The sequence below is a fragment of the Lepisosteus oculatus genome, chromosome 8 (assembly GCF_040954835.1).
Source record: "Lepisosteus oculatus isolate fLepOcu1 chromosome 8, fLepOcu1.hap2, whole genome shotgun sequence".
In the NCBI taxonomy this organism is placed as follows: Eukaryota; Metazoa; Chordata; class Actinopteri; order Semionotiformes; family Lepisosteidae; genus Lepisosteus; species Lepisosteus oculatus.
Genome location: NC_090703.1, coordinates 20,843,722 through 20,855,419, shown reverse-complemented (window position 1 = coordinate 20,855,419; position 11,698 = coordinate 20,843,722). Strand labels below are relative to the sequence as shown.

The 11,698-nt window shown below is 38.9% G+C and overlaps 1 protein-coding gene across 2 annotated transcripts in view; it reads right to left on the bottom strand.

Moving 5' to 3' along the window:
- The window catches only part of LOC102695785 (calpain-3), a 47,984-nt gene that overhangs the window by 19,389 nt on the left and 16,897 nt on the right, over window positions 1-11,698 (bottom strand). For both annotated transcript variants that reach the window (XM_015350967.2, XM_015350970.2), the window contains exons 3-8: window positions 9,635-9,753; window positions 8,457-8,590; window positions 7,161-7,329; window positions 2,473-2,556; window positions 1,934-2,028; window positions 691-768 (exon numbers count right to left, since the gene is read on the bottom strand). In XM_015350967.2, the coding sequence (XP_015206453.2) occupies window positions 691-768; window positions 1,934-2,028; window positions 2,473-2,556; window positions 7,161-7,329; window positions 8,457-8,590; window positions 9,635-9,753 (679 nt within the window). The remainder of the gene's footprint in view (window positions 1-690; window positions 769-1,933; window positions 2,029-2,472; window positions 2,557-7,160; window positions 7,330-8,456; window positions 8,591-9,634; window positions 9,754-11,698) is intronic.

The following is an 11,698-nucleotide window of genomic DNA, read 5'->3' as shown; positions in this document are numbered from 1 at the left end:
CAACCATGGTCAACTAGTATCAATATATTAAATAGCATAATTTATATATCTTTTCTTCTGCTTATTTAAATTTTCCTCTATAGAGACCAATTTTTAATTAATTTAAAATGTCCAACTATCTCAATTGCTGTTCACCTTTAACCCATGCCAATGACCACTGTAATGATGTAGAGACCCAAAACATCTCCCAGATTCATGAGACACATACTTTAATTGTCAAGTGCCTACTGGACTATCAGACAACTACACTGACAACCAGCTGAGAGCAAATCCTGCAAAAAATACCAGAGTGTTGAAAACAAGGAACTGACAGGGAGCAGGACAATAACAGGACCAGCATACTGTATACTCCACAGATATGCTAACCTGAGTTAGCATTTAGTAAGCTGCAATTTTCACAATCAACAGGTATAGAATACATTCCTGTGAAATCTCAAGCAACACTTCATTTTCAGAAATGAATGAATTATGTTATGTTTAATGAACTGAATTCAAAATGTGAGTAAACTCAAGTTCAGTAGATCATCTATGGTGGAAAAGCATCATTGTTTTTTTATGTTAAATCATTCAAACGTCTGCTTCAGAATGTAAAATGCCATGCCAAATTAGCAGGGGCTATTAAAACAAATGGGAATCCTGATAAAAACAGAACTCTTTGTGTTTGTGAGAGCTTTCTGAAAGCCATCTTACCAGAACTCTCCATCCTCCACACTCTGATGTTGTAGTTTGTCCTTCTCTGACTTTGGAATTGTGACCCATTCCTTGGAGCTACACAGTTATTTTGAGTCAGTCAGCAGGAAATAAAGATATCGTGGGGAAAAAAGAAAATATTCATATTATCAATGTTCTAATGAAAGTCCAGTGAGCTAAAGAAAAGTAAATGTCTGGTTTATCAGTGATTTTATTTATTTTGTTGTTGTTTAAGGTAATACACTATAAGAGCTTATAAAAGTTCAAAAATAGATGTTACTGTAGCATTACACAGTTACATCTGTTGTTATACAGTACAACGTACAGTGCATGAGGAAACCAACTCTTTAGATCCTGATGCAAATACCAATAGGCTTCCCCACTGCTACCTGAGTGCAAAACCTCACAGATGTTGGGGATTCCTTATGCTTTTGACCTCTGTTTTTCATCAGTTGTGATCATCTATTGTCAGAGAGCCACTTACTCCAAGAAAAAGTGTTTTTATTCCCTCCCACAAGTACATCACCCTATATTAAAACAGTCCCCTTCCCTAAAAAAGTTGGAACATCCACAGGAGAAGTATCTGCCTTTTCGATCTACTTTTAGTCCTGTGTGATCCAGAAAACCAAGAGATCAGATGCTTATGTCAGGGAACCGATAGGTAGAATAGGAGGATCCTTATGCGTAACCGTGAATCCTGCATAATGTGGAGTAGCACAGGGACAATATCCAAAACACGTAATCCAGGGGCAAGGTCGATTGGAGAAGCAATGAGTGAATAACCAGGGAAATCCAAGAAAGACAATCCAAAAAACAAAATCCAAAGACCGTGGTCGAAAAAGGCAGGAACTAAGATTAGGAACCGGGAGATCAGTCAAGAAGGTTGAAACGCGTACAAAAGAATACTACAGGAGGCTGGGTTTGTGCGTGAGGGAACTTTAAATACTGAAGGGAAAGGTACGTGGTTGGATAATTGGTCCAGGAGTGAGAATTTGTGGAATCTGGTGCATGTGAGAATGTGATGGGTTCAGTTTAGGAATGAGAAACAGTGGGTTTGGGAATGTAACAGTGTTTGCGAGGGAGAGTGCAGTGTGTGACAGCTTACATGTTATTGTCTCCTCCATATTGTGCTTGGCATTCTATTGGGATTTGTCTTAATTTCATTACGTTCTTCTTAAAATCACTGGTCTTTCTAGAAACAAGCCATTGACACAACAATAGGGAATGGGGTTCGGCCACTCACTTGTCACTCCAGGGTCCATTCCACTCCACCTGGCCCCAGGGATTACGGAGTCTCACCAGTCTCACCTTGCCCTCCTTCTGTTGGGCCAGCTTCGCCTGGAGACATATGGGAATAATTGTGGAAAATACTGATATCACTTTATTGCTTGACTGTCAGTCACCTCATCTTAGTAACACAGAAAGCCCATTGTCAGAACAGTCTGATTTTAAAGAAACTTTTTCTATATATGTATTGCCTTAATAAATTATACATACAGTTGCACCTTGAAATGACTGTTTTCTTTCCTTCTACTGATATACCAGTCGATATATATACCATATAGATTTATCAGTGAAGGTGTTTTGTGTTTTTATTAGAAACATTCCTCAGATTATGATGTTAGCATCGGGGAAAAAAGCCACTTAAAAGCAGGAGAAAGAGCTGACACCCCCAAGATTTGGGGAAGAGGAAAGGGCACCCAGTTTCCTCATGTCTGATGTAGTGGTTGGTCAAAGTGCCCTTGTGTATCGCACTTTGCCATAGGTCGAAAGCATCCTCACCTCCTCTACTGCTGTCACAGAATAAGCATGACCCTTTACTAATCCAGTGACAGTACGAGTCTCAAAGCGAACAGGAACCAGTGACTGTAAAAGAGAGACAAAGAGGGAGAAAAATAGCAGATGGTAGAGAAGCAGACAAAGGGACAGTGAACCACTGTTTATTATTTCATGAGTGAGACTTAAAGCATTTACAGTATATAACATCTCTTGCTCTTTCCAAAGCAGAATTTGAATTCCTTATCTGCACTTAACCTGCAACAGCAGAGAATTTGTCCCTTGACGCGAGATAAACTTGTCAAGACTTATCTAGAGCAGGGCTTTTCAAACTGTGTGCCACAGAAAGGACTCAAGTGTGTGTAAAAAGGAATTATATTTAAAAAGTGCAAATCGGGAGCTATGTGTAGCTCCTTCTGGCTCTGAACCAAATATGGAATATCTGTTAATCGAAACAAGATCACACTGCACATGAAATTCAAGTCAGAAAAGTGAAGTTAAATATTTCTCATTGAAATTGTAGCTATGTTTCAATTTGAAATAAACTGTTTAAATTGTGATTTAAAAAAAATTGGGAAGCAATGATCCAGAGCTTGATTGAACACATGAAGGGTCCACAGTACACATATTCTGTATTTTTAAACTATGAACTACTTATACAGTACTAAAATCCCTCAATGTCTAAACACGTTGCTGAGAACAGGGTGTTCTCAGTCAGAGCCAATACTTACATATCTCAGGCACACCTCCTAGTAAATATTCTGCACCAAAAAGCCCCAAATACACTGCCAAAATGCCAGGTCTTTGGCCCTAGGAACTTGAACAATCTTGAGCATGTTGCAGAGTGATGTTCACATAACCATCTTACCAGACACCAGATACAGCCTGAGTTTGGAATGCAATACATAACCAGCTGAAGTCAGGCTTGGAACTATCAACAGTAATTTTTGATAGATGGTTAATGAAAGATTTTCAGAAAGCATGCAACAGGGCCAGTAAAGCTCAATTTAAAGAAATACAAAAAGAGTCTTTGGCACTCTGGAAAATCTACCACACATTATAACAGGGTTCTCAGGGTATGGAATCAAGCAAGTTTTTTGTGTCTCCTTAAGATCTAAAGTGCCATTTAACTGGGAGGAATGTTAATAAGATCTAATTAGGGATAACCAGCACTGGTTCATCCCATCTCCACAGTCTTCAGCTGGTAATTATTTCAAGAGAAAATACTAAAAACCTGCTGGATTCTAGACTCCAAGGTCCAGAGCTGGGAACCCCTAAATTATACCATCATGCTAAGACTATACTAAACAGACAGCACAGTTTTAGATTAAATCAAACCTTCAGCCCACCCAGCAATCCCAAATTACATACCCAATACTTGTTTCCTCCACTCCAGAGATATTCAAGGTGAGAAATCCACAACAGGATGGTGGTATGAAGATTAAGATTCAAACTGGGGCTTGAACTTCAACATTCTTTGATGCTTCTGCTTTACATACTGGATGATCTTCTTGTCTGTATTTTGAGTAAGTCTAACCTTTTGCTTTAAAGGCTTTTCCATTACCTATAAGGCTTGTATAAACCCATATCCCTGCTCTGTATATTAATAATAGTCTTATTCAGCTTTATCACTCAAGTTATGGAATTGTATGAGTTCCAGATATGTAAAAAGTTAATGGCGAAAGCATTCCATATGCACTCTTCTGTCTTAAGAGACTGGCATTCCTCATGCAGTCCAAACCATTGCATGCATATTTTATATGAATGGCATGAGAGGCTTCTAAAGTGGAATTAATTGAATAAATAAGCCACGCAGAGAAGATTTATGTAGTACACAAAAAAAGTCTGTTCTGTGAAATCAATACTTTTGCTAATTTTGAATCGAATGGTCTCTCATATATATAGTGCTGAAGAAACTATCGAATCCCTTATGAAAAAATCCCATCTTGAAAATATATTACACCCATGTGTTGAAAATGTCAGTGTACACTGGAATATGTTAATATTTATTATATTATTAATGTTAATATAAATGTTAATATATATAATATTAATATTAATAAATGGCTGCAAAGTACTACACCATATACTTGCATAATCCTGAATATAATTTGATATTTATGATATTTGTAAACAATTTACAATGAATGTGTAGCATTACATACATGGTACAAGTAATTTTATAAAGAAGATAACAGATTACATATGTACAGTAAATGTTTCAAATCTGTGACTCAGGACCTACAATACAGTTGTGACAACTGTAGATTTTTGCATCCTTCTCTGTTTCTAGTAAGGGGTTCTGCTTGCTGAGGTTCTTATAAGAAATGATAATGGTTATATGCATGCAGCTTTTTGTTTAAAATAGATATGGAAAATAGTAATTCCAGGAAAAGTTCCATTCATTGTTAAATTTAGATATGTATCTTGGTACAGCCTCTGACTGAAAGCGAAAGTCACTTTACCTCTCTGCACTCGGCAAAATCATGGCTCCAGTTATATAGGCAACCGTCATCGTTTTAAAATGAGCAAAAGGCATTTATGTGCTTTACAATGTTTTAGCATCTGCCTGGACCTGCATTTCAGTAGATAAAAACTGATTAACATCAAGAACAGCAGTTATGGCAGTATAAAAACCTACTTTGCCATTTTGGCTGTACATGCAGTATACAGTATATTCTACAACATGGTCTATCTAAGATACAGTATGGGTCTATCTTATTCATTGCCACCGTGTCTGATTTTTGTAATGCATAATTAGAATATACTGGATTCTTTGTAATGTTTTTTAAACACATCCATAATCTATGTTGTATAAAATGTTTCAGAGGGATATCCATTTTAGAATGTATTAGTGTTTCCATGGGTGGCATGGTGGAGCAGAGTTTAGCTCTGCTGCCTCACAGCGCTGAGGCCCTGGGTCCAATTCTGGACCTGGGGTGCTATCTGTGTGGAATTTGTATGTTCTGCTCCAGGTGTTACAGTTCCCTCTCCCAGTCCGAAGACATACTGTACTGGTGGATTAATTGGCTTCAGGGAAAACTGGCCCTGGTGTGACTGTGTGAGCATCTGTGATTGTATCTGGTGTCCCATACAGGATGTACCCTGCCTTGAGCCCGCTGCTTGCTGGGTCAGACTCCAGCTGCCCTGTAATCCTGAATTGGAAAATGGGTTTATGTTTTTTTTCCATAAGGGATTGTTAATTTCTCTTTTTACTGGGAAAGTCTGATTTAGTTTCTAAGAAGCACTGCAGCCACAGAACTGTCTACAGCCATGCCAGGTGGAGTGTCGTTGTCAATACCAACCCCTGTTGGCGGCTCCCCAGGCTTGCTCTTATCAGCCTCTGTCTGGCTGATCATCCGGTCAATGAGTGTGCCAAGAGCATTTGGAGCTGGGACACCTGGGGTTATCCCCATTGTGTCCTTTCAGAGTGAAGACAGAGAGGTCAGAAAGTGAGATGCAGTGGGTGAGACACAGAGAGACATAGAGGGACACAGAGAAAGACACAAACAGTAAAAGACAGACTCAGTGGCTAAAGGCTGGGCATAGAAACAGGCTGACCTGGCTGTCCAGAGAGGACAGGCTCAGTAACCACAGCAAGAAAGAAGAAACAAAGATGGAGATAGACTTTCAACTGCACTTAAAGACAAATACTCTAGGATTAGACTTACACTCTTCTCTAAAATAACAAATTGAATCTGAAAATTTCCACACCTGCCAGAATCAGAACAGCTTTCACTCCTACAATGAGAGGAAACTCAGCTCAGTATGTGATCTCCTGTCACAGACTGAGCAACAGAGAGAACTTGGCTTTGTTGTAATTGTCTTGATAAGTGGTGTTGCTTTGGCAAAACATTAATTAATCAGTCATGTCAACAGCGTTTGTTGTTGTAAATTTGAATTGTGAGATACACAATGAGAGATGTTTGAAGAGACAGAGAGAGGAACAGGGACAGACAAGGAGAAAGCATGAGGACAAGTGAGACTCAGGTGCATCTGAAGTCTGGACAACAGAGGTTAATTAAGAAGGAGAGCAAGAGAACATGGAAAGGAAAGATTCAGAGAACAAAAAGAGATGTGGTGCAAAAACAGGATAAGAAAACATTTTGTGTGTGCCCTTCCAAATGCAAGTAAGCATTTCAGATATAACATGCCTTAATAATAATAATAATAATAATAATAATAATAATAATAATAATAATAATAATAATAATAAATCAAAAACAACAACTTTAACTCATGTTACTCAAAATGTCATTTTCTAACTTTTTGCTATTTATATGATTAAAAAACAATTTTATCCACTCCATATGACTTATTCAATTAAAACATTTTCATTTTTTTCATTTCAGTAATCGCCCATTAATTCTCCTGCAGTTACAGACTCTTGCTAAGACAAAACTCAAGAGGAAATTAGGGCACCAATCTCCATTTCACAAAGACAGTGACTGGTGACTTGCATGGGAATTGGCATTTGGGTGTTTTAACATCTATTTTTAAATTCTCGCTTGAAGCCAAGTGGAATCCTGACTTCTGTGTGGAATCCTAGCTGGTCAGCTCCAATTCTCAAAGAGGTGGCAGTCGAACTAGGCTAGTCGATAGGATAATCAAATTGATAATTTGCGTGTTTGGATTGATTATTGGAAAAAAGAGTGCAGTGCAGGAAGATTGCAGGAGGAGGACTGAGGACTCACATCAATGGAGCAGCCCATCAAAGAGCCCCTCTCCAGGGCCTTGCTCATGATCTTGAAGAGCTCCTTGGGGGCCTCCTTCATCTCGAAGAACTCCGTCACCCCCCCTGTGAAGTCCTCCATTGCCTCCGTGGTGTTCCCTCCCTTGAGGGCCTCATAGGATCCATGAAGCCTGCAGGGGGCAGCAGAGAGAGGGCAGAGGTATGGAACAGACTATGATGAAACCCACTACTCTGGCACTGGTGCTCAGATATGTCCATGGTAAGCAAGTGCAGCAATAAAGCAGTAAGATCAACTTTTATTTATTGTCACGTTTTGTCAATAGTATTGGTAAATAACAGACTACTAGAGAGTGATACTTGTAATCAAGTTGGAATTACAGGTAGTTGTTTTATCCCATTCTAATATCTTACTAGCAGTCATTTTGAACAATCTAAGGTTATTAACAACATTTATACTGAAAATACATCTTATACTACCTCATACTCCCTAAGTCTTCCACCTTATGTGTACAGATAATAGTAATCACTTGACATCAGGTATAAAATTGGTTGACCAATTTGGCAAGTGACTAAAAAAACATGTCCCCAAATCTTTTAGTTATCAAGCACTAATTAAGTCAGGGAAAAGGGGACCAAGTTGACTACAGTATGTATTGAACTCATGCATTCATTATCAGGAACCTGCTCATGTTGGTGAGGAGTGTGTCAAGCTGGCGCATGGTCTGGAAAACTCAGAAAAAGCACAGCCAAGACTGGAATCGAACCCAGAACCCTGGAGCTGTGAGGTACTGGGTGGCTCTTTATGGAACAGGGGTGTCAAACTCAATTCTTGGGGGGCCTACAGTTTTCTAGGTTTCCAAGCAATCAGTTACATAGTTGTTCTAAACATGTAATTAAAAATTGATTGTAATAATAATCTAACCAGACAATTGAGGCAATTATATCTAACTGTAGGTAACTTTATAATGATGTCAATACTTCGAGTAAACAACAGCAGGAGACATTAAAAAAATTGTGTACGTCGAAGAAAATCATTAGCTTAATTGTGCAAATGACTACTCAGGATAAATAAAAACACAGATGACTCTGGGCCTTCCAGGAACTGAGTTTGACACCCTGCACCAGAAACAAAGGTATATATGTCCATAATAATGTAGTTTTCTTCTTTGCATTTCTAGTATTGGTCCTGGCCAGAAAGATTTTCTTGGTGTACTCACTACAGCACATTTGACTGGGACAGTTTATTGCCATTTTGTGTTTCACTCAGTAGAGATACACTTTGCTCTATCATTCCTACTTGGCATAAGCCTTCTCCAGTAGAGCACTCCAGAATTCATTGCGCTCGGCTGACTTGGTGAACACCAGCTGGTTGTTGAAAGTGGGGATTCGGTCATCAACAACAACATCTACCCAGTCACCGTAGCGCCAGAACTGCAAAACAGAGAGAGTTTTTTTTAATGAACACCACAAACAGGGTACACTACAAACATCAAAGGCAGATATATTTAAAGTGTAATTTTGATCATTTTCATTCCTACAAAATACTGTAGGATTTAGCCATGACTGTGATCTGGGAACCCCATCAGCTTGGCATTCACTATCTACTGTACACTCTTGAATCGATTAATCAATGAATCAAGTATTACACACTAGTTCATGCTTCTTTAAAAAAAATCTTATAATCCAAATGGGGTTTTTCATTGTCATTGACAAAAAATGAAATTCTGATCTCACTATTAAGTTCCTTTCCAATTTAAAGAAAGGGACAATGATATGATCTGATCCTCAAGGAAATATTTCCAATCCTGTGGTGAACATAACCGCAACCTGAATAAGTAAAGATCTGGTTTCTACAAGATGTTAATCAATCCTGACATGGTGGTATTGGTGTTAACTAACATCAATGTATAATAACAATTGGGTCATTTTTCTTTGTTCTACAGACCTGGGGTCCTAACAGTCTGTATATAATGCAAATGAACACAGGAATGTAAAGCATATCTGTAAAGTATAGTATAGCTGTAAGTTCACATTACTGATACAAAGTTAAGAATACAAACTATTCTTAAAGCAGACAAGAGATTTTCTAAGACTCAAAGACCTAACATTACCATCCCTACTTATTTATAGTTAATCATTTTCAAGTACTGCATCTGCAAGTCATTGAATGAAGCTAAAACTGTTTTAACTTATAGAAACATTTGATTTTGCATTTTCAGTAGGTACCCTTGACAATCATTTTATTCATTTGCTTTGATACCAAAATGAGAGGCAGTACTTCAACACTGTTTCACTGTGTCTATGATACAATGGTATCCTGTAGATGTCACACACAGAAAAAGCTGTTTTTGAGTCTATTCATAAGACACAGCATGACAAACACAAAGGACTGATGCTCAAAGCCTTACAGGGATCCCACCTTCAACAATGAGGACTACTGTTACCTCTGTGGCAAGCTAGCTCAAGGATCCTCACCTGGAAGTGAAAGATGCCGGCGTAGTTCTCGGTGAAGCTCTGATCAGGAGGGATGACCCGGTACAGTAGCTTCTCATTCAGAGTCAGGCAGGCTATGGCAGCCAACAGCCAACAGTCCCCTGCAATCAAGAGAGTCACCCCGGGTCATCAGTGGAGCATCTACATGAGCTTCTACTCAGTCAAGCACTACTGGGAAACACTGAGAACTTCCAAGTGTCAATGGAAAGCAGGTCTTGGGTTGGGTGAATGGTACATTCTTAGGGCTAAGGCTGGGGTATTGGTTGTGGTTAAGAATGTGGGTTGGGACGTAAGGGTTGTGGCTCATGTTAGGATTCCTTTCAAGCTCTGTGATTATGTTGAGCAGTAAATTGCTTATCAGTGACTGAATATATTGTAACAGGCCCAACCTAAATATGATGGCTCACAAGGCCCAAGCAAATTAAATACTAACAATATGATTTTTGTTGCCTTCATAAAAAACCTTCATAACTACACACAAAGTAAGTTCTTGAAAAACCTAACCACAAAGCCCTTTATGTACCAGACAGAATTAATTCAACCCATGTGCAAATGTGGCATTTTCAGCCCTTCACCAAATATCAAATAATTATCATATTTACCTCTACTCTACCTATTTACATGTATTAAATGGCCTTTAACAACCTCTAGCAAAATGTTGGTTGAAATATCAGTCTTTTCCTGAGCTAATCTGACAAATGGCTTAGATCAAGAATGACATTGCCCTTCAGGGAACCAAGCCAGCACTTCTCTAGCTATAGTACCAATAACCCTTTCCACAAAAGCAAAATGTATGCAAATGCTACCTTTACGTTTCTTGCTTGACATGGTGGAGGACTCATAGCTCCTACTTAGCAAGACCTCAAAGCTGTTAAAATAGCATTAGTACTCATAATTATGGTCAGAGTCCTCTACAACAACTGTAACATTCAAAATATTGTTCCTCGGCCGCAAGATTTAAAAATTGTCACTGCTTGTGCAATTAGGAATTGTCAAAATGCTATAATAACAAGAACGTGTGCCTATCCAGTTGGTAGGTTAGGGCCGTGCTCAGTGGCATAATTGGTCTCTCTGTAATGCCTTTACTCAAACACAAAACAAATTTAAAGTTTTTTTTATAAACACATTTTGATTGCTTGTGTGCTGTGCCTTAGACATAGACTGGCTCAGTCAGTACTATCTGTTCTGGGAGCTCTACATATGAGTGGTCAGTTTTCTCCTGTCTTTGCTCTTTGGTTCTGGAGTCATATTACAGCCTGAGCCAAGGATTTGCCATATGCATGCTCTCCAAAGACTTGTGCGTGTGGATGGGAGGAAATGGGACACTGTTGGATTAAATATTGCACATACATTAGATAGAAGCAAATGGTGAAAGGGTAGGATAGCTAATTAGATTACCATTCAAAAGTGAGCTCACTACCTAAGCTGAACTATTTTGAGAGAAATGCACTAAGGATGCAGGCTGGCTTATCTCTCACAAAAGTTTCCCATTAACATAGTTCTCTATATATCTGGTACTATATGGCTGACTCATAACCCTGCCTCTCTTTTAACTGGTGTCACTAATTGCTATAGAGGGACTGGGAGGTAAACAGCATGGTGTAATGCCAAGCAATTTGAGAGAAACCGGATCTCAGTAAAGGCTGGATAGCATGGCATTCCTATTTTGGTCACCCTACATTAAACATTTCTATCATCTGAGCTCCCATTTCATGGCAGCCAAACCTGACCAGCTGTTCAAGCCACCTCTTTCTCTCCGCCGTTCGACAATCGTTCACGGGCACAGCTGCTTCTCTTGGCTTTTGCTTTGTTGATAATCTCCAGCTACCGATTTCATTGACCTTGCCTCTCTTAGTGGCCTAGTGGGTGTTCAAGTTTATGCCATACATATTTGAATTGCATTTAAATAGATATTTCTTATACTGTATGCAGTTATTTCTGCCTTTTTTTATAAACACGAGGCTGCAGTAGCCAATAAATAATCCACCCTAGACACTGCTAGAACCCCCTCACTCACGTAGAAGAGATAAAGACTGTTAACCTACA